This window comes from Chiloscyllium plagiosum, unplaced genomic scaffold, assembly GCF_037043375.1.
Source record: "Chiloscyllium plagiosum isolate Xiang-an unplaced genomic scaffold, Cpla_swu_hap1 HiC_scaffold_4, whole genome shotgun sequence".
Lineage (NCBI taxonomy): Eukaryota > Metazoa > Chordata > Chondrichthyes > Orectolobiformes > Hemiscylliidae > Chiloscyllium > Chiloscyllium plagiosum.
In genome coordinates this window covers 37,608,734-37,635,073 of record NW_028270142.1, presented here as the reverse complement: position 1 = coordinate 37,635,073, position 26,340 = coordinate 37,608,734, and the positions used below count along the sequence as shown (strand labels likewise).

The following is a 26,340-nucleotide window of genomic DNA, read 5'->3' as shown; positions in this document are numbered from 1 at the left end:
ACTTTCTTCAAACACTGTCCCTCTTCTCGAACAGTTACTGATAACACTATCGGTAGCGTAGGTTAGTACATCAATATTGTACGTGAAGGGGAACAGTGATGGGAAGAAGCCAGTTGTTCCCTGTTGTTTTTAAATGAAAGCCGGAACTGCCGTGACATTTCAGAGTGAGCTGATGCCAGCTACTGATTAATCGTCGCGAGTCGAGAAATGTCGTTACTGACAACACAGGACAGAATCTTGGGGAGGGACAAGTTAAACCAAAGCTCCCAACTCTATTGTGATCCTGATATAATTGAGCCTGTTTACGTTCAATCAGAAACTAGCTTTCAGTCCCACTTGTCAGCATCGCTTTTGTTGGGACAGGTTGTAACATTTCATTCTGATTAACCCGCGCTGGTCCCCCAGTCAGATTTTAACACTGAACCCTTGTGGTTTTAACAACTGCTAAAGCATATTCCAACACCGACTATTGATTGAACCCTATTCGCCTCCGGGGAATAAGGTTATATACTCCAGAAGGATGTGGGAATTAGGATTTTGAGCAGTGATTCAGCAAAAAGAAACCTCTTGGTTATTGGTCACGAGCTAAGCAAAATTGGAGGGGTACAATCTGACTGCAGTACAACAGGGAGTTAACCACAAACAGCCGCTAGTAACAACACCAAGCCAATATTTTAACCGATTTCAACTGGATTGAGGCTGTGTTGGAAACATACATGGACGGTCCCCGCAATTTGAGGCAAGATGACCATTCGTTTTTGAGACCCTACAAAGTGCAGACTCTCTCAGCATTATTGCAGCCCACAGTCACGCCATCACTGTTAATCCTGCAACTGAGTGATGACCCTGTTACAGGCAATGAGACGTGTCACCAATCATTGGGGTTCCAAGTGAACAGGACAGCCGCCAATTGCTTCACACAATAGAAAGGGACTGTTCATGTCATTGATTAGTACATTAAACAGACTGCTCCATTTTAGCTTGTTAATCAGTGTACTGCTAAGACATTCATGGACGTAACAAGAAAAAGCTCATTTACCTACATGCATTTCATTCTCAAAAAGTTTCATTGGACAAATCCATGTGGGGAAAGCTATGAATGTTTGCACCAGTCCGGGTGCCAGTCTGAACTCGATGCAGGTCAGGGACCGGCGTGCACGATCTCGTTTTATTTCTCATGTAGTCAATTTTAATGCCTGTACAAACAGTAAACTGCAGTTTGACACTGTGACCTCGCATTGGTTTATCTGCTCCGAGCTTATCGACGTTCTGTAAGCGGGCAGTCTTCACGAAAAAAAAACTTAACGAAATGCTGAGCAGAATAATGACTATAATTTCATCGATTCCCTGGGATGTCAGTGTCTTTGCTGAATTAAAATATCATAGTTTATGTAACATGAACCATTTGAACATTTCCATGAGATGAAAGCATTCAGGATGGAACAAAAAGCACAAATGCTACCATTATGGGATTTGACGGGGGGAAGAGAGAGTTTGAGGCGGTAGTTCAGCGCAGAATCCGGTCTGGAAAGAAAAACTGTTCACGTTTTCATTAACTTGTTCATACGGAGCACCCCCTCAAAAAAAAATCAATCAGCTTTCCTTTGTCTGTGCAATGTAGAATGTGGTCAGTGCGTTCCACTATCCCGATTCATGTTGTTTTTATCTTTTTCTTCCCCATAGGAGAAAATACAGGAAAACCTCCCAGAGGTAAGACTGATCCTGCAGATTGCTGGTCACCCCTTTTATTAATATGCTTCTTGGTGTGGACTAACACATCTTCTACATTGGTGATTTATTTTTGAAAAAAAAATCAAACATTGCAAACAGTATATTTCAGATGGACCAAAGGTATTTCAGATACCTTCATCAAACTTCAGAGAGTGGAATTCCTGGTCTTGATGGATTGCATATGCATATATTAAGAGGTGGAACAGCCAGTATCAAACATGTACTTTATATTTTTTTTTAAGAAAAGACAATAGCATTGGAGAACTGATAGGCATCTAATGGCATTCCTATATTTGATGTTGCCGGGTATGGAAAGTTTGAGTTATAAAGATAGGCTGGGACTTTTTTCATTGGAGAATAGGAGATTGAGAGGTGACCTCATAGAGGTTTATAAAAGTGTAGACAGGGATATTTTCCAGAATGGGGAATTTCAAGCTTATGGGGTATATTTTTAAGGTGAGAGAGAGATTTATAAAAGGGGCAATTTTTATTTTACACAATGGGTGTTTCATGTAGGCAATGAACTTCCTGAGGAAGTGGTGGATGCAGGCATAGGTGCAACATTTAAAAGACACTTGGATAAGCACTTGAATGGGAAAGCTTTGGAGGGATGTAGGCCAAGAGCAGGCTTGTTGGACTTGTTTAGTAGGGATTATGTTGGCATGGAATGGTTGGACAGTAGGATCTGTTTCCATGCTGTGACTCTATGATTCTATGTCCAAAGATCTATAGGCCAATTAACTTACACCAGTGACGGAGAAGACAAGAGGGTTTTGAATCAAAATTGAAATAGATAAAAAGAAACCTGGTGACCCAAGGCAAAGAAGCACATATTTAAAATGTCAAACTTAATCTGCTTTATTGACTTCTCTGAAGAAGTAAACAAAAGAGTACATTTGGGTGATGTAGTAGATGCAATGTATCTGAATTTTCAAAAGATCTTTTATGTAGGAGACTTTGATGCCAGTGCACGAGGAGTCAGTGGCAGACTAGTTGTCAAGCTGATCACAGAACATAGCATAGAAACAATGATTAGAGGTTAAAAGCATTTAGTCAATTTGTCAGAAATAAGTGTTGGTAAATATTGATGTTCTACAGGGATTGATGCTGGGCCTGCAGTTACTTGTATTCCCGTAAATGACTTAGACTCATCAGAAATACCATTTTAAAATTTTCAGATGACAACAAGTTGGGAGGAATAGTCAGTATGGCAGATGGCAGCACCAAAATACAAGATGTTAATACATTACCAGAATAGAGATGTAGGTGATAATACATTTAAATGTGAGATGGTGCATTTTGGCAAGAAGAATATTTCATGTCAACCATGAATTAAATGTCAAATTGAGGTAGAAAAGCAAAGGGATCCAAGGGTGGACATGCATACACCATTATAAGATAGGTTTACAAGACCAGAGAAAATACAATGCATTGGCTTTCAACAGTAGAATAGAATCTGAAAGTAATGGGTTTATTTACATTAAACGTAAATGAAATCTTGGTTCGACTATATTACACAAAGGATACAAGACTAGAGATCAAAAAATTAGTAGAATGTTTTAAATTCTTCAGTGGAGTGTTGACCTGTTCAGCAAGTCCAGCTTTGTTGTTAATTTCAAATTGTCCTTGAGAAGGTAATGTTGAATTGAATGCTGCAGTTCTTCTGGTGTTGGCACACACACAATGCAGTTCGGAATGGAGTTCCATTATTTTGACCTGATAGCAGAGAAGGAACAGCAATATAATTCCAAGAAAGGATGAAGTGTGGTTTGGAATGCATTGTATTTTCTCTGGTCTTGTAAACCTATCTTATAATGGTGTATGCATGTCCACCCTTGGATCCCTTTGCTTTTCTACCTCAATTTGACATTTAATTCATGGTTGACATGAAATATTCTTCTTGCCAAGGTGGTGGTGTTCCTTACATCTGCACTTCCTTGACCTTTTGGAAGCTGGAGATTGTGGTTTTGTAAAGTGCTGGTAATTTACTGCTGTATATCATAAATCTGTCTCTGTGTGCCAGTGGGAGAGGAAATGATAGTTTTAAGGCAGTGGATGGGACATTGATTAAGCAGTTTGCTTGGTTCTAGATGATAAGCTTTTTCTCTTATTGGGACTGCAATCAACCTAAGCCAGTGGAGAATTTATCCTTCCATTGCTGAATTGTGCCTCATTGATGACGGATAGGATAGAAAAGCTACACTCTGTAGAATTTTCAGCCTCTGTTCCTGCAGTTACAACATTTATATGGCCGGTTTCTGGTCACTCATAGCCCTTAGGATATTGATTGTGGAGTATTCAGTGATAGTACCTTTGAATGTTGAAGGAAGGTTGTTAGATTCTCTTATTGGCGGTAGTTATTAAATTCACATGTCTGGCATGAATGTGACTCGACACTTAGTCCAAATGTTGAATGGCTTTGAGCTCTTTTATTTCGAAAAGTGATCTGCTAGAAGTCTTAAAAAATTATGAAGGAGTTTGAAGGGGAGATGTAAAAATATTTCCTTTTGAGGGAGTCTAAAACTAGGGCTCATAAATATATGATAGTCACTGATATATCCAGCTGTAAGTCCAGGAGGAGCTTCTTTACTCTGAAAGAAAAAATAATATTGAATTTGCTACAGCAAGCAGTAGTTGAGGTGAAGCTAGATAAATATATGAAAGAGAAAGGAATAGAATGCTACGATGTTACTACAGATGAAATACAGGGAGAGGAAGGTATTGTGGAGCATAAACACTGATATTGAATAAACTTTTTCTGCATCTTTAGCCTTATCTTTCATCATAGTTGTTTTTATTCAATCATGGGTTGTGGTTATTGCTGACTGGGGTAGCATTTATTGGCCATCCCTAGTTGTCCTTGAGAAGGCGGGGGTGAGTTTCTTTCTTAAATTGCTGGAGTCTAGTTAGTGCAAGTTGAGCCACAATGCGATTTGGGAAGGAGTTCCATGATTTTGACCCAGTGACACTGAAGGAATGGCGATATATTTCCAAGCTTAGAGAGGAACTTGCATTCAGGAGTGCTCCCATGTAGCTGCTGCCACTTGACTTTCCGGATAGTGTGGGTTTGGATGGTGCTGCCTAAAAGCCTTGATGAATTCCTGCTGTATATTTTAATTAAACTTTGTTGCCTTTTGATTCTCAAACATTGTTTTTCTTCATTAGATTATCATATCAGTGAATGAATCATGTCTGGCGTAAGCTCTTTATGTATGTTGACTGTGACAATGGTAAACTAATCTGCCTTGATCTGTTTGCAGTCTTTGATGTAGTTGACCACAAAATCCAGTGCTTCCATCTTTTGGCTTTGTGGAGTTGCATGTTCCTGGGTTCATTCCTGTCATAGCTAGAGCTATGCTTTGACCTCTGTCTTAATGTAAAGCCATTACCTCTGATGTTCTCCAGAGATATTCTTGGTTCCCTCCATTTCTAGATGTAACATCATGGAGCTGTCTTTCAAAATCATGGCATCAGTTTCCATGTGAACATTGATGACTGGATGTACTGAAGTCTATGTCACCTCTTTTCCCTTTTATCTGTCCTTCCCAAATAATGAATACTTCTGGACATTCAGTTCCTGTCCTTGGTCACTCTGCAAAATTGCAAAATCTAAACTGTTTATATATGTTTATGTTGCTACTTCATATCAATTTCATTGGAATGCTCTATGCATTGTTGTGGACTAGGCCAGACCACTCAAAACTTTCGTAAGCAGGCGGCCCCAGACCATAACTTTGCAATTTGTTTTGGTAAGTGTACAGTGAACATTACCTGGGGTAAGCTAGTTAGGTTGACTCCTAGAGTTTTAAACAGACAAAAAAATTATTCATAAAATTATGCAATGAAACACAAAGAAGAGAGTAAAGAACCCCTTCAGAACTCAACCTATCCAACTAGACTTAATTATGCTGTTCCGAATATACACAACAGTCCTAATAAACAGTCTTCCTTTAAAAACCTGTATAAATGGAACCCTGCTTACAGGTTGAAGTTGAAGGGCAGAAAAGAGAGAGAGTTTCCACACAGCTCCCTGTTAAATTTCAAGACTGAACTAAAACTGCTCAGCTCAGGTCAGCTAAAGAGCTGACCACTCCCCTTTCATTATACAGGTCACTGCTAAAACATGACCACTTTGGCCTGAAGTCTCATCTGTTTACATACAAACAAAAGACCTCTTAAAATCCTTTTCATCTCTGTACCAAACCAGACTGATTGGAGCCTGACTCGGTTTGTTGCCCCTCTGAAAAAAATCAAGGACAGAGTCTCCTTGAGCTAAGGTACATCTTTTAGGAAAAAAAAGGAACTAGCTTTGTGACAGCTTCAAGAGTTTTTAACTTTACTGGTTATCTTAGCTTTATTTTGCAACGTGGCCCCATTTGTTTCTCTTCCATTCCTTTTTCTATCTTCCACTTCTCCTCTTTACTTTCCACCTGTTATTGCTATCCTTGTTTCTCCCTTGTCTGTCTCCCATGTCTGAATATCATCCCCTACCATTCTTGTTAAAACATCTCCCCCCATCCCCAAAACCCCGACTTACTAGCAAATTCCCCCCCCCCCCCCCCCCCCCCAATCAAGGCCATTGGTCTCAATCCTACTCAAGTGCAAGCCATCCTGTTTGTACCGGTCCTGCGTTCCTCAGAACCAGGCCCGGTGTCCCTAGAATCTCTTCCTCCTACACTATTTTTCCAGCCACACGTTCAGTTGAATATCCTGTCACTTTTACTGTCACGAGCATGTGGCAATAGTAGTAATCCTCAGAAGCTTTGAGCTTAGTTAATTTGCATCCTAACTCTCTGTATTTTGCTGGTAGGACCTCATTCTTTTATTAAACCTATGTCGTTGGTATTGAAAAGTACCATGATGACTTGCTGTTCACACTCCTTTTGTTTTGGAATGGCCAACAGCTGCTCTGAGACACACATGATGCAACATATCATTCTGGAGTCCCTTTTGCAGCAGCAGAAATTCCCTGTTTGTTCCTCATAGTATTGAATCGCTTATCACAATGACCCTGCCATTCTTCCTCCTCCTCTCTTGTGCACCAGAGCCAACAGTGTTGCTACAGATTTGGCTTCCACTGTTATCCCTTGAGAAGTTGCCCTATCCCCAAAAACATCCAAAATGTTCCCTGACCTACCTGCCTTCTGTTTGAGCTACAACGAGAGGCTGAATAGGCTAGGGCTATATTCCCTGGCGTGTCAGAAGCTGAGGGGTGATCTTATAGAAGTTTATAGATAGGATGAATAGTCAAGGTCTTTTCCCCAGAATATGGGAGCCCAGAATTAGAGAGCATAGGTTTTAAGGTGCGAGGAGAAAAATTTAAGAGGGACCTAAGGGGCAATTGTTTCATGTGGAGGATGGTGTGTATATGGAATGACTTGTTAGAGGAAGTGGTGGAGGCTGGTACAATTACAATATTTAAAAGGTATCTGAATGGGAAGGGTTTTGGAGGATCTGGTTCAAATGCTGGTGAACGGGTCTAATTTAAGGTGGTTGGCATGGATGAGTCAGACTGTAAGATCTTTTCTGTGCTGTACATCTCTATGACTCTACTCTGCCTGATGATCACTCATCCCCTTTCTGCCTGTTCAGTCTTTACCTGCCATGTGACAACCCTCACTGCTGTCCATGATAATTAAATAGTAGTTAGAGTTTTGGATCACACTGGAGAAGGAAGCAGTACAATATTAGACTGGAGCAGACCAAGAAGAACCTTGGAATACAAAGATAAATGGTTTACAATGCATGTATGTAAAGGCACAAAATTTAGTGAATGAGTTTGAGTCAAATTGCTTTGTGGGAATATGACACATTTGTAGTAATGGAAAAGCAGCTTAAAAATGATCAGGACTGATGCTGAATATTAAAAGGTTAAGAAATGTTCAGAAGATAAGAAAGAGCAGAAAAGGAAGCAGGGTAGCAGTACTAATTAGGGAAGGCGTTGTGATGTTGCAAAGTGGAGCTGTTCTTTCATGGTCAAGGACAGGATTTGTTTGGTTAGAGTTGAGAAGCTAGAAAGATATGATTACTTTACTTGGGAAATACTATAGATTTCCAAATTATGGTAGAGGTAGGGAGAACATCTGTAGGGGAATCACAGAATTGTATAAGAAATATATTTTTGAAAAATGTGATATGGGGTACTCTATCCGAAACAATATTTGGGAAAATAATGCTAGAATAATTTGCAGTGGAGGGGGGTGACTGTGGAATTTCTGATGTATGTTCAGGGCAACTTTGGTACGACCAGTGTGCCCTTGGTCCAGTTAGGAAGAGGGCAAAGCTCAAACAGTAGCTGAAGAATGTAGACTTTATATCTATAGAGGAACATTAGTTTTAAGAGTGATCGTTATGTCATGAAGACTGACTGACAGAAAGAACTGTACCAGAACAAAGATCAGCAAGGTGGCCTTTGTGTGGAGACACAGAAAATGGGGGAGATACTAAATTAATATTTTGCATCAGTATTTACTGTGGAAAAGGATATGGAAGATATAGACTGTAGGGAAATAGATGGTGACATCTTGCAAAATGTCCAGATTACAGAGGAGGAAGTGCTGGATGTCTTGAAATGGTTAAAGGTGGATAAATCCCCAGGACCTGATCAGGTGTACCCGAGAACTCTGTGGGAAGCTAGAGAAGTGATTGCTGGGCTTCTTGCTGAGTTATTTGTATCATTGATAGTCACAGGTGAAGTGCCGGAAGGCTGGAGGTTGGCAAACGTGATGCCACTGTTTAAGAAGGGCGGTAAAGACAAGCCAGGGAACTATAGACCAGTGAGCCTGACCTCGGTGGTGGGCAAGTTGTTGGAGGGAATCCTGAGGGACAGGATGTGCATGTATTTGGAAAGGCAAGGATTGATTTTGGATAGTCAACATGGCTTTGTGCGTGGGAAATCATGTCTCACAAACTTGATTGAGTTTTTTGATGAAATAACAAAGAAGATTGCTGAGGGCAGAGCAGTAGATGTGATCTATATGGACATCAGTAAGGCGTTCGACAAGGTTCCCCATGGGAGACTGATTAGCAAGGTTAGATCTCATGGAATACAGGGAGAACTAGCCATTTGGATACAGAAGTGGCTCAAAGGTAGAAGACAGAGGGTGGTGGTGGAGGGTTGTTTTTCAGACTGGAGGCCTGTGACCAGTGGAGTGCCACAAGGATTGGTGCTGCATCCTCGACATTTTGTCATTTACATAAATGATTTGGATGCGAGCGTAAGAGGTACAGTTAGTAAGTTTGCAGATGACACCAAAATTGGAGGTGTAGTGGACAGCGAAGAGGGTTATCTCAGATTACAACAGGATCTTGACCAGATGGGCCAATGGGCTGAGAAGTGGCAGATGGAGTTTAATTCAGATAAATGCGAGGTGCTGCATTTTGGGAAAGCAAATCTTAGCAGGGCTTATACACTTATTGGTAAGGTCCTAGGGAGTGTTGCTGAACAAAGAGACCTTGGAGTGCAGGTTCATAGCTCCTTGAAAGTGGAGTCGCAGGTAGATAGGATAGTGAAGAAGGCATTCAGTATGATTTCCTTTATTGGTCAGAGTATTGAGTACAGGAGTTGGGAGGTCATGCTGCGGCTATACAGGACATTGGTTAGGCCACTATTGGAATATTGCATGCAATTCTGGTCTCCTTCCTATCGGAAAGATGTTGTGAAACTTGAAAGGGTTCAAAAAGATTTACAAGGATGTTTCCAGGGTTGGAGGATCTGAGCTACAGGGAGAGGCTGAACAGGCTGGGGCTGTTTTCCCTGGAGCGTTGGAGGCTGAGGGGTGACCTTAGAGGTTTACAAAGTTATGAGGGCCATGGATAGGATAAATAGGCAAAGTCTTTTCCCAGTGGTCGGGGAGTCCAGAACTAGAGGGCATAATATTAGGGTGAGAGGGGAAAGATATAAAAGAGACCTACGGGGCAACATTTTCACGCAGAGGGTGGTACGTGTATGGAATGAGCTGCCAGAGGATGTGGTGGAGGCTGGTACAATTGCAACATTTAAGAGGCATTTGGATGGGTATATGAATAGGAATGGTTTGGAGAGATATGGGCCGGGTGCTGGCAGGTGGGTGTAGATTGGGTTGGGATATCTGGACGGCATGGACGGGTTGGACCGAAGGGTCTGTTTCCATGCTGTACATCTCTATGACTCTATGAATCTAACAATTGGTGACCTTTGAGGAGCTATTTCATACCTAGAAATGTGCACTCATGCAAGGGGTAAAGGATAAGGAACCAACTCTAGGGATTCTGAGATGGAGAAGCAGATGGTGGATATTAAGAAACAAGCAAGGAGGGTGTGTGATGCATGATGTAAGAACCATGTTAACTACAATACATTAAGAGAAGTGAAGAGGAAAATACAACAGAGAAATATAATATTACAATAGAATGGCAATTAACATAAAATGATATTAAAAGAAACTAAGCAAGTGGTAAAGGCTGGTCCTATTTGGTACAAAGAGGAAGACATGTTTAGAAGTGCAGGGGAAGGCTGGATTTTAAATCAGTATTTTGTCAATGACTCCTAAAGAAGGCAATGCTGACAGAAAAGTACAAATGTTAATGGATGAGGTGAAAGTTGATGGATTGTCTTGTAAGGATTGGGCTCTACTTAAAGTGGAGAGGTTGCCTGCTTCAGTTGGCTTGCATTAGGCTGCAAATGAAGTGGATTGTGAAGATACTGCAGTCTTCTGAATGTTCTTAGGTCCTGGGAGGTGCAAGGGGATTAGGTGGTGAGTGGCACGTGGTGCATCCTTATTTGAACTATGTAAGGGCATCCTCATAATTCTAGACCTGTTAGTTTAACATCAGTTGTGGACAAGACTTTAGAAACAATGATGGAAAAATATGAGCAAATTAAGGAAAGCCAGCTTCGATTTGTGAAAAGCAAACTGTATTTGTCCAATTTGATTGAAGTAACGTAAAAGGATGATGAGGGGAAGGCAGAGGATATTGTCTGTAGTCTTAAAAAAGATTTTAAAACACCACATAAATAGCAATATAAATGAATGGAGTTTCCTTTTCTTTTGAGACTTCTGTGATGACTTAATTCTGACAACAGAATCTCAGTGAAATTATCAGACCAATGCTGGTTGAACAGAATATATCTCCAATTAAATAATGGGAAATTATTACGTTTGGTCCAAACAGAAGTGAAATAGGAATATGCTGAGGGGCCCCTTAAATCTGCTTTGTCTATCTGTATCAGCCTTTTAAAAAAAATGTATTGATCGTGCCTCGCTGGGGGGTGGGGTTTGGGGGTGGAGGGTGTGGAGAATATGGTCTCTCTCCCTCTCTCTCTCCTTTCTCCTTTCTCACTTTTTCCTTTTCTGACTCTGCCCACTCACTTTATCTCTATCACTTTCTAGCCTATCTACCTTTGTCATCAGCAGATTTAGCAATCATACATTTGGTCCTTTCACTCTGAGTCATTAATGTAGACTATAAATAATTGAGGCCCAGCACTGATCTCTGTGGCACTCCAGTCCATTTGTTCTTGCCAACCTGAATGTTATCGATATATCACTACTCCTTGTTTCTTGTTAGATTACCATGCTAATATGTTGCCCATTACACATGAGCTTTTATTTTATGTTACAGCCTTTCTGAGGTGGCACTTTAGCTTTCTGGAAATTTGAGTTCACCACATCTACAGGCACTCCTGTATCCACCTTGTTAGATACTACCTTGTTGAGGAGCATGAACTCCTATTGTGAGGAAATATAGTCAATGCTACCCAAACACATTAATATCCTACACAACCTTTTGAACAAACACTCATTAAGTTAAATCAGGTTTTCACTGAGCAAGGGATGTGTTATGAAAAACAGCATGTTTCTAGGAATCCCTGCAGACAACAGGGTGATGAACATATGCAAGCATGTAAGTTGTTGAGATATTTTTACGAGTGTTTGTTTGAAATAGATTCTCTTGGTCACTTGTGTTGATGGTCATATTAACGTTTCATTTTTCTCAAATGAAGGGTGATGGCCAAAGGATATGAAGAGAAATCCACCCTCTCATCCAGAACACACTGTTCTTTTCATGCTTTCATATTTACATATTGTTTCTTTTACAAGTACACAGCGTAGATAGACTCACAAAATGGTCAAGGCTGATCATATGGTTGTATTTCCAGATGCTTCTGAAACCCCTTTCCTTCACCCCTGCATTGTATAGATGTTCCAGCTAAAGCTGACAAAGGATCCTGAGGCAAGCTTTCTTCTTTCAGCCAGCTCCAAACAAAGGAAAACATTAAGACTTGTGATTGTTGAATGAACGTAATGCTATCAGTTACCTCATCATCTCACAGTGGAATCTCCAGGGGAGATAAAATTATGTTGTTAGCTTATTGACCTTTCAATAGGCTATCAGTACCTCTAATGCCTGTCTTTGTCACACATGACAGAAATTGGAGCTGCTGAATTGTACAATTCTGCAATTCTAATTTACTGTTTGATTTTCAGAGAGAAAGCAGGATCCCATGCTAAGTTGACAGTGTGTTTTTGATGCTCCATCTCTGTCTTCATGTTGCTTGCAAGAAGTGTACACTCTACCTGCAAGGAGGGGAGAAAAAACACTAGGCCCAGTTCACCAAGGAATCTTTTATCGAACTCTGACCTGTGGGAAGTTGTAATTCACATGAATTCATTTTTAATATTACTAGGTTTACTGAAACACTTTTTTTAGTCTCAAGTACCCATGTTTCTGTAAGATACCTGTGGGTCTGAACTCAACTTTGGAAATGGCTTTATTTGTGAAGTTCATGTGAAAACTGTGTAATGAGATTTTGATTTAAACTGGTGTATTTGATTAATTTTGGGTTGTAATTTGTATTGACAACTTCCTTACAATCAAAAAGCTCAAATTTTGATTGAAAAATAATGCTTCAAATTGATATGGAGTCTTGTAGTAAGCAGTCAGGGTAAGTTATCTTCTGTACTTTGTCATTAATAGACTGTAAGGTGAAGTATAATCATTATATTGAGGGTTCTATTCATTAGGGATAATATTCAAAACGAAATTGCTATTTTTTTTCTTGGTAAGGGAAATTTAAAGCAGGCAATATCTGTTATTGTAAGGTTGCTAAACTCCATCATGTCAGAATAACTAATATTAATAGCTGGTCAGCAAATGGAACTATGTTACCGTTCCTTCACTGTCATCGGATAAAAATCTTGGAGGTGACTTCCTGATAACATTATGGGTGTACCTACCCACCAAGGGCTGCAGCAGCTCAAGAAGATAGCTTGCCACCAATCTTTCAAAGTTTAGATTAGAGTGGTGCTGGAAAAGCACAGCAGGTCAGGCAGCATCCGAGCAGCAGGAAAATCGACGTTTCGGGCAAAAGCCCTTCATCAGGAATATAGGCAGGGAACCTCCAGGGTGGAAAGATAAATTGCTGGGGGTGGGGCGGTGGGGCTGGGGAGAAGGTAACAAAGAGTACAATAGGTGATTGGGGGTGGGGATGGAGATGATAGGTCAGAGGGGAGGGTGGAGCAGATAGATGGGAAGGGAGATTGGCAGGTAGGACAGGTCATGAGGACAGTACTGAATTGGAAGGATGGAATTGGGGTAAGGTGGGATGGGAAATGAGGAAACCCACCAACTCCCACAGCTACCATGATTACACCTCTTCCCACTCGGCCTCCTGCAAAAATGTCATCCCGTAATACCAAATCCTCCGCCTCTGCCATATCTGCTCCCAGGAGGACCAGTTCCACCACCTGAACACACCAGATGGCCTCCTTCTTTAGAGATCGCAATTTCCCTTCCCATGTGGTTGAAGATGCCCTCCAATATCTCATCCACATCCCGCACCTCTGCCCTCAAACCCCACCCTCCAACCGTAACAAGGACAGAACCCCCCCTGGTCCTCACTTTCCACCCTACCAACCTTCGCATAAACTGCATCATCCGCCGACATTTCCGCCACCTCCAAACGGACCCCACCACCAGGGATATATTTCCCTCCCCACCCCTTTCCGCAAAGACCGTTACCTCCGTGACTACCTGGTCAGGTCCACACCTCCCAACGCCCCAACCTCCCGTCCTGGCACCTTCCCCTGCCACCGCAGGAATTGCAAAATCTGCGCCCACACCTCCTCCCTCACCGCCATCCCAGGCCCCAAAGGGGCCTTCCACATCCATCAGTTTCACCTGCACATCCACCAATATCATTTATTGTATCCGTTGCTTCCGATGCGGCCTCCTCTACATTGGGGAGACTGGATGCCTCCTCGCAGAGTGCTTCAGGGAACATCTCCGGTACACCCGCATCAATCAACCACACTGCCCCGTGGCCCAACATTTCAACTCCCCCTCCCACTCTGCCGAGGACATGCAGGTCCTGGGCCTCCTCCACCACCACTCCCTCACCACCCAACGCCTGGAGGAAGGACACCTCATCTTCTGCCTCAGAACACTTAAACCCCAGGGCATCAATGTGGACTTCACCCGTTTCCTCATTTCCCCTCACCCCATCTTCATCCTTCCAGCTCAGTACTGTCCTCATGACCTGTCCTACCTACCAATCTCCCTTCCCACATATCCATTCCACCCTCCCCTCTGACCTATCATCTTCATCCCCACCTATTGTACTCTTTGCTACCTTCTCCCCAGCTCTCCCCAAAATTTATCTCTCCATCCTGGAGGGTCCCTGCCTATATTCCTGATGAATGGCTTTTGCCCGAAACGTTGATTTTCCTGCTCCTCTGATGCTGCCGGACCTGCTGTGCTTTTCGAGCACCACTCTAATCTAAACTCTGGTTTCCAGTATCTGCAGTCCTCACTTTTGCCTGGTTGATACCAACTTCTCAAAGGCAATTAAGGCTGGACAATAAAACATTCTCATTCCATGGATATGTTGCTTTAAAAATGCCTTGAACTATAAAAATCTTTATGACAAGGGTGTTTCCATTGATAAGTTGAAAGATGTCCAAGACATAAATGTAACAATGAAAGAATGCTGATAAGTATCTGAGTCTGGGAGATGTATGATGTGGAGTATTGTTGCTTGTCCTTCACAATGGTGGAAGCACTGATGAAGTAAGTTTGAGTGTAGTCCTGCAATGTACTCTATGGATAAAAGATAATATACTGCTGATGAAGGACACTGGACATTGGGTTCAGTGTAGAGTTAGTTTGGAAGTTGTTGAATGACTTGAGTTTTGTTGCAATTGCATCCTCCTCATGAATTGTGTATTTCGACACATTAATGCCTTAAGCTGAAGTTTTATTTAGTAATCACTTAGTAGCCTCAAAATGAATACTCAGCACCAGCATAATTAAAATATTCCAGTAAGATTACATTTTTTTAAGCTTTGCAGTTACTGAAATGAAACAAACTGACGATTTTTTATTTTCAGCATTGTGCCATTGTGTGTAAATCTTGCAGGAAAATTAATGGAGTGTTAATGATATATAATGTTATTAATGGACAAATTGGTCAGAAATTTATGAGCCTTAAAAGACATTGTGAATTCTAAATCTCTAGAACAGTTGATTTATGACCCTGTATCATTTGCTTCACACGTACAGCATCTTGTCGTCAATCTCTCCATTATTTTAAGCACCGTATAAATTTGTGCATTAACTTATTTAGCTAAGTTAATAAAAACTCAGAGCTGGTAATGAAAAGCAGAAGTATCTTTTTTAGCAACGTGATAATTGTTAATGCAATCATAGTCAACCTGTCTAGGCAAAAATGAGCATTTTTAGGGAACCAATCTTATTTCATGTGAAATAGGTTCATAAAATATTTTTGAAAAACGTAATTATTACTTTATTAGCCAATTGATTTTTGCTATTTTTCCTGTGCTTTTTGTATTTATCTCTGCACTCATTATATCACCATTCCTCCACTCTCACTGGGTCAAAAGTTTGGAACACCATCCATAATAGCACTGTGGATGATACATTGTCCAAAGCCCAAACAGTTCAAGAAGGCAGCTCACCATCTTCTCCGTAGCAATGAGAGATGGGCAAAAATGTTGGCCTAGCCAGCAATGTCCACATGCCATATATACAAAATAAAAATAAATTACTTTCTGGGTTTTAAAATCCATTGTTTAAGGAAATGAAATGTTGGTGCAGCTGATCCCACACACCCTGTTGCTCTAGTCATGCAGATTTCTAACATGTACTAGAGCTAAACTTGTTTTCTTCTTGAGATAAAGTGTGCAGCAAAACATTCAGCAAAGTGTTGCCCATCCTGCTTTGGTAACATCTGGACAGTTTCAGACACAATTTACTTAGAGTCATAGGAATGAGTGGACTTAGCTCCACAAATATATTCCACCATTCAACTGAATAATACCAGTCTATGTATTAACTCCATTTACATAGTGCATAAAAGAAATACAATGTTGCCAAGGTTTTTGTCTTGCCCTCATGAAGACAAATGCAAGAATGCAAATTTCAAACAATTTCAATAATTTATACTGAAAGATGCAAGGTTGCTGATTGGTTGGCAAGTTGATTGCTTGAGGCATTGTCTTGGAGAAACCAAAAGGGAACTATGGGCTCCAAAAACTCCTAGGTTATTCCAGAAATCTGTAAGGCTTGAACAAATTTACTTTGCAAGCAGAAATGAGTCATGTTATGAATGAATACCTTAAACCAGTTGTTCGTGTAGCTGTTCACTCAGAATTGTTCAGTCACTACTATCCAATTGCAAAATCAGATCTTCCTTTGATAAGAGATGGGAAAACACAGGTAAAGAGAGAGGTTTTCACCATTACACTGGACAGCAGTATTGAGTGACCTGTGATGTGTAAATGTAAATGGTGTTACAGAAGGATGAGAAAGCCTCGTTCTATGATAAGGATGAACTCGGGAAGCCAAAGACCGTGAAAAGTGATGACCTCAAAAGCAGGCAGTCTTTAGGACAGCATTCAAAATACAATCTTGCCCTCGATGTCTGCAAAATGAAGGTCATCAACTTCAGGAAACAGAGTGGATGACACAATGGTGCTGAGGTGGAGGTGGTCACAAGCTTCAGGTTCCGAGGAGTAAATATCACCAACAGGTTGTCCTGGTCCATTCACTTCGATGCTGTAGCCCAGAAAGCACACCAACTACTTTGTTTCCTCAGAATACTAAGAACATTTGGCATGTCCACAATGACTCTTACCAATTTTTATAGTGCATCCTATCTGGATGCATCACAGCTTAATATGGCAACTGCTCTCCCTAGAACAGCTAGAAATTACTGAGAGTTAATATCATATACGCCTTGCCACAATCGATGTGTGTTCGTGTGTTTAGTCTGGGACTCTAATTCAGTCTTGTATCATCTATTGGTGTCCCTGATGGTTTTGCAAAGATTGTACGTAGATTTTCTGTACAGATCAGGGTCACTTGACTTGAACACCTCAGAGCTGGACTTCAGTAGGGAGTGGATCACATAAAAATAGTGTCCAAGAAAGCTGATAGCCGTGTTCTTATAAGGGATAACATAAGATGGTGATAGGAATGGAAAGTTTAAAATGACCAATTTGAAGTCAGTCCGTGAGGCATAGGGGCAAAGCACACAGAATATGAAGGACAGGACAGAAACTCAGCTGGCTTCAAAGTCAGAACAACACATTGGGTAGATTTCAGAGATCAAACACTATTTATTGAAAGACTTTGAGTAAAAGAAAAGATTTAAGTAGCTAGCTTGGTCCGAGTGTTGAAGTCCTCAATTGGCCTGGTGGCTTGAGTTGAAACATTGCCAAGACCATTTGAAAATATTGAGGGGCCAACAGCAAAGCAAAATGTGAGCTCTGGAAGCAGTAGTACTAGCATTTAAAAACTGCACCAGGTTTGCATGCAAAGGAATAGAAACATAGTCAACATTGAGCAGACAGTGTACTTGCAAGGCAATGAAGGGAAGAAAGTTCTCCCAACTTTGAGATGTTAATGAAGGCTTTAGACACAGATCTTAGTCAAAGTGACATCTGGTCATAGAACTGACAGGGTTCAATCAACAACCTCAGGACCTGGGAATTGTAAAGATAGCAATTTTAACATTTTTCTTTATTTTTGATTGTGGGATGAAATGAGGGGAAAAATGTAACTTTTTAAAAACTAAGGACTGTGGAAAAGATTGCACTTTTGAAAACAAGCTACTGGACTGGCCTTGAGTTGCTGTTGCTTTACAAGCAGTAGGAGTTATGAGATAAGACTGCTCCGTAGCGTGAAATGTATTGTGAGAGATTTGGCCCATAACATATTACTAGGTAAAAATAATGACTGTGCAAATGCACCCAGTTGTGGATGTCTGAAGTTATCAGATTGACAATTGCTCTTTGGCTTTTGGGTATGCTAATGTCTTGAATGCTACAGTGGTGGGGGAGAAACCTTCAGACTGCTGAAAGGACATGTTCTATCTCAAAGAACAAAGAAAATTTACAGCTCAGGAACAGGCCCTTCGACCCTTTAAGCCTGAGCCGATCCAAATGTACTGTTTAAACTGTCGGTCAATTCCTAAGCATCTGTATCCCTCTGCTCCCCACCTACTGATGCATCTGTCCAGACGCATCTTAAATAAATCTACCGTGCCTGCCTCTACCACCTCTGCTGGCAACGCGTTCCAAACGCCCACCACTCTGTGTGAAGTACTTACCCCCGCATGTATCCCCCTTAAACTTTCCACTTCTCACCTTGAAAGCATGACTCTACCTTTCTGTGGGAAAGTATGTGAAGTCTGAAGATAGCCAGTTATTTTCCTTTGCCAGCTGCTGTAAACCATAAATTGCCTTTAAACAGTAACCATGAGACATTATAATTAGTGTACCAATTGCCCTTAGCTCCTGTGAAAAAGAGATAGAAGAACAGAAAGTCAGTTGGAATATCTCACCAAATCCTATTGAACCATTTCCCCTGTATTTTTCTCTCCACCAACAGCACTTTTTATTTATCTGTGTCTCTCCGCATTCTTGTAGAGATTTTAAAGGGGGCTAGAGTTTCAACTGGTAGTAGTTCTATGCTGGCAGTTTATCATTTTGCTTACCTGTGGTTAAACTTAATTTTTATAAAAGTGATATAGCTTATTAAGTATGGCAACCTGGTCAGTGTTTTCTGTTAATCCAATTCCATCAGTCAGGGAATTTTGCATACTTCGATTAATTTAATAATTAATATTGTGGTGAGCCCAAAAGGAGCACAGCTCAAGAATCAACAATCTTTCCCAAGTGAATTGAAACAGAATTGATGTGAAGTGTTTTTTTTTTAAACAGATTGGCAGGCTTTTGCATTTATGGAGCCTTAAACAATGAATCAATGAGAGACTACATTGCTGCAGGTATTGGGGAAGTGAAAGTGTCTGATTTCATTTAATCAAAAGAGGAGCTTTTACAGGAACAGGTCTCGTAATATGTTGCTGCAGTGGTGATCAGAGCCCTGAATTGGCCTTTATTTCGAGGAAACATGAGGGATTCTTTTGATGTAGTCAGATGGTAGATCCAAATTGGAATTGTCACCCAACAAAGACTTGCAGCATTGTTTCCTGTTCTTTTGACAATGTCAAAGCAACACTACAATGTGGAACAGGTGCCCAGCAAAGGGAGTCAAGCACCATCATTGGCAGACTGGGACATTTCAAGAAATTGTGCAAAGTAGCAGCACCTCATAATTTAGGAATGTTCCACCATAGGTGGGAGGAAAAATGTAGTGACAAGGGGAAATCATTTGACAAAGAAAAAGTGCAAGAATTATGGATGAACGTCAATAAGGTAAGTTTGGTGTTATAAAAGAGAATCTGGTTCATCATCTTAAAGTTGCAAGTTTTTGAAACAGAAATTCAAATTCAGTTCAGAGGCAGCTGTTTTAATCCTGGCCGACAATTTACCTTGGTTAAAGTCAGAATTTGTTTGATCTACGAGCAAGAAAGCACCAATGCAGATGCATGCTTGATTCACCACTAATTCAGTCATAAAGGATGAGAAGTTGGTGAGACTCTCTACATATTGAAGTACCAGAAAACCTTTTAATGAAAGAGATCTACCTGCACTCAGCTTGGTCTTGGAGAACTTTGATGCAATGCTCCACCGGGCGGCACGGTGGCACAGTGGTTAGCACTGCTGCCTCACAGCACCAGAGACCCGGGTTCAATTCCCGCCTCAGGCGACTGACTGTGTGGAGTTTGCACGTTCTCCCCGTGTCTGCGTGGGTTTCCTCCGGGTGCTCCGGTTTCCTCCCACAGTCCAAAAAAAAATGTGCAGGTCAGGTGAATTGGCCATGCTAAATTGCCCGTAGTGTTAGGTAAGGGATAAATGTAGGGGTATGGGTGGGTCGCGCTTTGGCGGGTCGGTGTGGACTTGTTGGGCCGAAGGGCCTGTTTCCACACTGTAATGTAATCTAATTAGCAAAAATCTGGCAGATGGAACATAACGTCGAGTAATCTAATTAGCAAGATGAGAATAAAAAAAATTTTTCCCAAAAATCTCAAGTTATTCCACTGCTTGGCAAATTAAAACAGGAGTATCTCTCTATTGCGCAAAGACCTTTACACCCAAGTCTCTGTATGGAAAGTTCCTCATCCTACGTTAGGAAAGGTGAAAATCAATCAGACAGCATATCAGACAATGTGATCATATCACCAGTGATACAACCGACACAATGGTGCTCAGCCAAACTAATCAAAGTAGATTCTTTATCAAATTGCACCAACAGTGGATTCTGGGAAGACCCCTAGACTGAGTCAAGATGGCTGATGACATTCATTATGCCATTGGATGATTTTAATTATTTACTTTATTGGATATTGGAATTTTGTCCAAACTGGAACTGTCTGTTGGGTGGTATTAAGAATCATTAAAAATGGAGAGTAATTTGTCACAGGGATGATATCTTAGTACATTGCCCAAGCAAACACAAACGTGACCTCAGAATCAGAAGTTTTAACAGCATTACCAAACGCAACCTTTGCATTCCAAGGAAATACCAGTTCCCAAAAGACAACAATCGTGTGTTTGAGACATGCCTTGGTCTTGTATTCTATCTCTCTGAATCCCAAAAAGATGAGAGTCAAAAGAGAATTTCTGGCAATGGTGTTCGCATAAAATAACTTAGTCGCTGTTGTTAAAAATGAAAGTGTTTTGCTTTTCTATTCTTACAATGTAGCCTCACATTCCACAACAGTTTATACTTCATTTGCCATCTTGTTGTACGCTCTCTGGACCTGTATGTACCTCTTCACAGCCTCCTTCTGCACCCTTTTTCCAATTTTTGGCAAACTTGGGTGAAGACTTAGAGGAACGTACCTCAATCATTATTGTAGGTTATGTAACTATCCAAGAGCTTGTGACTTATCCTTGCAGCACTCCATGAGTCAACTTGAAATTCCACATGTGACTCTACTCTCCGCTCCCAGTCCATTGAGCAATCCTCGATCCATTCGAATGAATCAAATTCCAACACCCACCCCACTCGAAACGAAATGATTTTTCATTTTGTGTTTCAAGCTTTTACGTGTAATGTCTTTTGGAAAACCAAGTATTCTGCATCTTTGATTTCCCTCGATGTACTGTCTTGTTACATACTTGGAAAATTTTAATAAATTTGTCAGACAGGATTTTTCTTTTGTAAATCCACTTGTTGACTTGTTTTGATCTCACTATGTTTTTCTAAGTGCATTATTGATACAGGTACACAGTCCTTTATCTGAAATCTGAAAAGCTCCGAAATCCGAAGCTCTCTCGTGAAGTGTTTTTCTCAATAACAAGGTTGTTTAGCGTGCAGCTAACCCAACTCCACACCCCCTTGACCCACCTCACTCAGATGTGACGTAGTGGCGTGGCCCAGCACTGGCAGGCATCAATTCTGTCTCAGTGCTCGTAGTCATCACAGGTTGTCAGTTGTTCGGTAAGACAATTTTATAAGAAACTGTCACTTATTGTGTAATCTGAAAAAATCCGAATTCTGAAAACCAGCTGGCCCTGAGGGTTTTGGATAAAGGATTGTGTACCTGTACTTGATTTCCGCACTTTTCTGATGACCGATCTCGGGCAAACTGACATGCAAGTCCCTGTTTGTTTCTTTCTCTTTCTTAAATAGCAATGCTATGTTTGCTAATTTTCAACTTACTGGTAAAGTTCCAGAAATAAGGGAATTTTGGAAAATCATACCTGGTGCATCTACTGTCTCTTAAAGACTCCTAGAATATAGGCCATCAAATCTTGGAGATCATAACAGTCCTTGAAGTTCAACATCACCAGTTTGCTTCTCTGCTGTATCTTATCTCCATTTGGAAATCAAACACCATTATGCATTCACTGTCTCTGTCATTTCTTTATGCCCAATGGCAATTTCCCTTTATTCTGTCTCTAAGGGACCATGACTTAGCTACTCTTTTTTTCTTTTATATAAACTTTTAAAATCTCTTGTGGCCTGTTTTTCTCTGCACAGCTATTTTATACACCTATACTTTTCTGTTTTTTTTATCAATGTTTTAATGACCATTAGTTGGTTTCTAAAGCCTTCCCACTCTTCAGACTTCCTATTATTCTTTCCAATAACATAAATTGCTCCCTTTAATTTAAGAATGTCCTTCATTTCTTTAAGTCACTGGATCTTTTTCACCTTTTTGTTCAATGGATTGTATTTTTGTTGAACACTTGGAATTGCTTTTCAAATATTTTCTACTTTGGTTATTTATGGTTGCATTTTTTAGTATATTCTAATGATCGATTTGACCCAGCTTTCCTCTTGTACGTATGCAGTTAGCTCTGCATTTGTGAACTTTTTCATTGAAGTCTGTCATTTTTGAATGTAATGTAGAACTCAGTTGCATCACGTTCATGATTTTACCTGTAGATCTTTTACAGTGACATTTACTAATTACTCTGCCTCACTGCACAATACTATATTTACAATGGCTTCATCTGTCCTTACACAACACGTAGCTCCATGTAATTATGAAAGCATCATTAAAGCTCATTTTCCAGATCACCTTGGACAATTTGAGTCAGTCCAGTCCATATGAAGACTAATGTACCCCACAGATGCTTCTTGTTTATTGCTCTGTCCAAAAATATAACTGCTGTGAACGTTTCTCATCCTTGCATTTCCTAATATCCTCTCTCACTGCTTTTGTTTCCTGGTTTTCTTGAGCCAAGATCCTGTTTTCCTAATGTCCTTATGTCATCCTTGATCATCAGGGAAACACTTCATTCTTTTGAACTTGTGTACCTTGGAATGATAACTTCCCAACTTTGGGCACTTTTGTAACAAAGTATTCGCAATGGCAATTAGATCCAAACCATTAATTGTTGTGCCACAAATTCATCCATCTTACTGAAGGTGCTTTGCTAATTCAGATGAAGTGACCTTAATTTTGTTCTTTAACTACTACTCTCAGCATGGAACTTAATTGCTGATGTACTATTACTCCTGAACTTTCGATCCCTGTCAGCTTATCTTTACCCATGTTGGTATACTTTTCTCTCACTTCAACATTTAACCTTGGATTTTCAAATCTCCCTTCACCTGAATCCTCTTCCCTTTCAGCTTGTTAAAACATTGGCCATCTCACTACCCTGTAACATGTGTCTTGTCTTTTCTATTTAAGATTAGAAAAACCACCTCTCACAATGGCCGCCATCCCCATCCTAAAATAAGTATCGGTTATAAAACCCACTCTATATCAATAGTTATGACATATCAGGCTACCGGTCCCAGTATTGTCCAGGTGGAGACCATTCCAATATTGCAGCTTTCCCCACTTTCCCCAGTGGTGCCAGTGACCCATTTCTCCCACACCAATTTTTCAGTTAAGCATTCAACTGTCTGACAGTACATTTCTTATGTACTGTATTGGAATGTCATTCGTGATTTAACAATCCAAGTCTTGGAATGCACAAAACAATTTGAAGTGTAGTTTTAATCATAGAATCCAGAGCCCTCTGATTCAGAGGTGAGACTGCCATGAAATGAACCAGTTTGAATTAGATTGCTTTCTAAGAGGAGAGAAACAAGATGACTGGCTAGGGGAACATCCATCTGCCACAGCAGCTTTCATGTAATAAATCCCTCCCATTTCTTTATGTGCATCTGCTGCAGCATTGATTTTTTTGCTGCTGCTTGTAACTACTTCTACTGGAAGATAGAATCATAGAATCCCTTTATTGTAGAAGCAGGCCATTCAGCCCATTGAGTCCTCACCGCCTCTCCAAAGAACATCCCTATTCTTGTAACCCTGCATTTCGCTTGGTTAATCCATCTAGCCTGCATGTCCTTTGACATTATAGGCAAGTTAGCATGGCCAATCCACTGAACTTGAACATCTTTGGACAGTGGGAGGAAACGGGAGCACCCGGAGGAAACTCTCACAGACATGGGGAGAATGTGCAAACTCCACACAGACAGTTGTCCCACAATGGAATCAAACCTGGGTCCCTGGTGCTGTGAGGCAGCAGTGCTGACCCCTGAGCCACTGTGCTACCCTCATCTATGACTGTTAGCCTTGCACCATCCTCACACATCTACTGTCGATAGTCTGCAACTGCTTTGTGATGTCTGTCATTCAACTATATCTAGGCTGTCTGTTTATTTTAATTTTTTCCCCTCCTTCTGGTTTTAAAACTTATATTCTTTAGTATCCTACTTTTGTTTCCTTTTCTCTATTAATATTTATTTAGATCAGGTTCACTCGAGGAAGGAACGGTGTTCCAAAAGCTTGTGATTTCAGTTAAACTTGTTAGACTATAACCTGATGTTGTGTGACTTCTGACTTTGTTTTTTGTCAACACAAGCCATTTATGTGTGAAACCATCTTACTGAGGGAAGCATTAATTTACTAAGGCACCAAAACAGTGTGCTTTGCAAAGAACTCTAGGGCCAGTCAACTTGTTTTATATTTGCAAATCCAAACCTCAGTCTAAAAGGTCTGTCAAAAAAGCATTTCCCTCCATCTGATGTAGATGTGTCTCAAAACTGTAATTGATCAATGGATGATTTTAAAGAAGAGATGCTGTAGGTAGAAGCTTGGTATGTTTCAACAAGGGTGAAAGATGTGGGAGGAGAAAGTGAGGGCTGCAGATGCTGGAGTTCAGAGCTGAAAATGTGTTAAGGGCTTATGCCCGAAACGTCGATTCTCCTGTTCCTTGGATGCTGCCTGACCTGCTGCGCGTGACAGACAACACAAGTTTTAAAAGTTCATGGTTTAGAAACTGTGTCCCTATTTCATCACTGGCATTACACCAAATTTTGAGGATTAGACAGTGGCAAATGGGAGTCTTCTTTGAAAAAAAATACAAAGACAGTCCTTAGAACTAAAAATTTAACATAATGAGTAAGGTTTGGCAAACAATTACCAGGGGTAGAAAGCAAAACACAGTGAAGAGGCTTGAGTTAATTAAGATTAATTAAGGATGGATTTGTAAATGGCAGGTTATGCTTTTCCGAAGTAAGTGTTTACACCCACTTTCCCTGCTCTGATGGGTTTACTCTGGAAATCAATAACACAAGCCAGTTCTAACAATGGAATATATCCAAACTATAAAAGAATACTGCAAAAACTTTACCCATACACCCAGTGCTCAAATTCACAATTGAATCCATTTGCATGGACTTGTCTGAAGATCAAACTGGAACAGGTGAACTGCCTGCTCTGTTACAATCTATCAACTTTGTCTCGATTCCAACCTCCAGCCTTTTCCCAGCCTAGCCAACTGTGCTGTGAGGTATGCATTTTCATACATTTCTTTTCTCCTTAGAAAGAAGTTGTGTATTCCAACCTTTACATTGTTTAGTCTCCATCAAATGATCGGTGGCAAACTTCTCATGTGTTTCATGTTATTCATGTTAGGACATTTTCCCATTAGCTTATTAGGACTTGCTTGTATCTCCCTGGAAGGAGGCTCATCTCTTGCCTTTAACAAATTTTACTTCAGCTTTAGTTTGCTCATGCTTTATGTTGTACAATCAATCATACAATATTAACACATTCGAACTAGGGAGTTCTTATGGTGTAGTAGTCATGTTCCTCCCTGAGGTATAGGTTCAAATCCCACTTGTTTACATCAAAAATATATCTACACAACACAACTCAATGACCATCTCAAAATCCAGTTGATAAATAGTCCACATTATTATATCTGATTTATTATCCTTATTTTGAAGAAACCTTCAGCTTCTCCAGAGATACCGTGACAATCCAGTTCATTACTGCTGAGTTGGAATGTTTGATATAAATATATACATTTTCTTTCATAAAAACACAAAAGCACATTGAAATCATGACCTTTCTAAACATGAGATCATCACCAGGATTCATTTCATTCAATTAGATTTAACAGCATTTCAGCTAGCCCAGCAAATTTTAGGTTAATATCTACATTAATCTACTTGAATTTTGCCAAGAGGAAGATGAAAGGTTTATTAGTAATGTCTATATCAAAAGCATTCTAAGAAATAATTTCAAGAAGTACCACAGTTTGTAAATTTTAATCTAAAGTGTTTGGTCCTGTTATGATCCCACTCCAGCACGGGAGGTGGGGGGGGGGGAATCTTGTCACAAGATCACACAAACCTTCAAACCCCAGGTTGGTTGGCAAATTTTGACGCTGTTGGAAAGGGGGATATTTGATACTGATGGGCAATACCATGACAGGTTTAGATAAG

At 40.5% G+C, this 26,340-nt stretch overlaps 1 protein-coding gene across 6 annotated transcripts in view; it reads left to right on the top strand.

Annotated features, from left to right (window-relative positions):
* The window catches only part of pde1ca (phosphodiesterase 1C, calmodulin-dependent a), a 653,944-nt gene that overhangs the window by 214,881 nt on the left and 412,723 nt on the right, over positions 1-26,340 (top strand). Inside the window, exon 2 of one of the 6 annotated variants that reach the window (XM_087986164.1) lies at positions 1,684-1,710. The exons of the other annotated variants lie outside the window; for them this stretch is intronic. Within the exon in view, the coding sequence (XP_087842290.1) occupies positions 1,684-1,710 (27 nt within the window). The remainder of the gene's footprint in view (positions 1-1,683; positions 1,711-26,340) is intronic. 6 annotated transcript variants of the gene reach the window in all.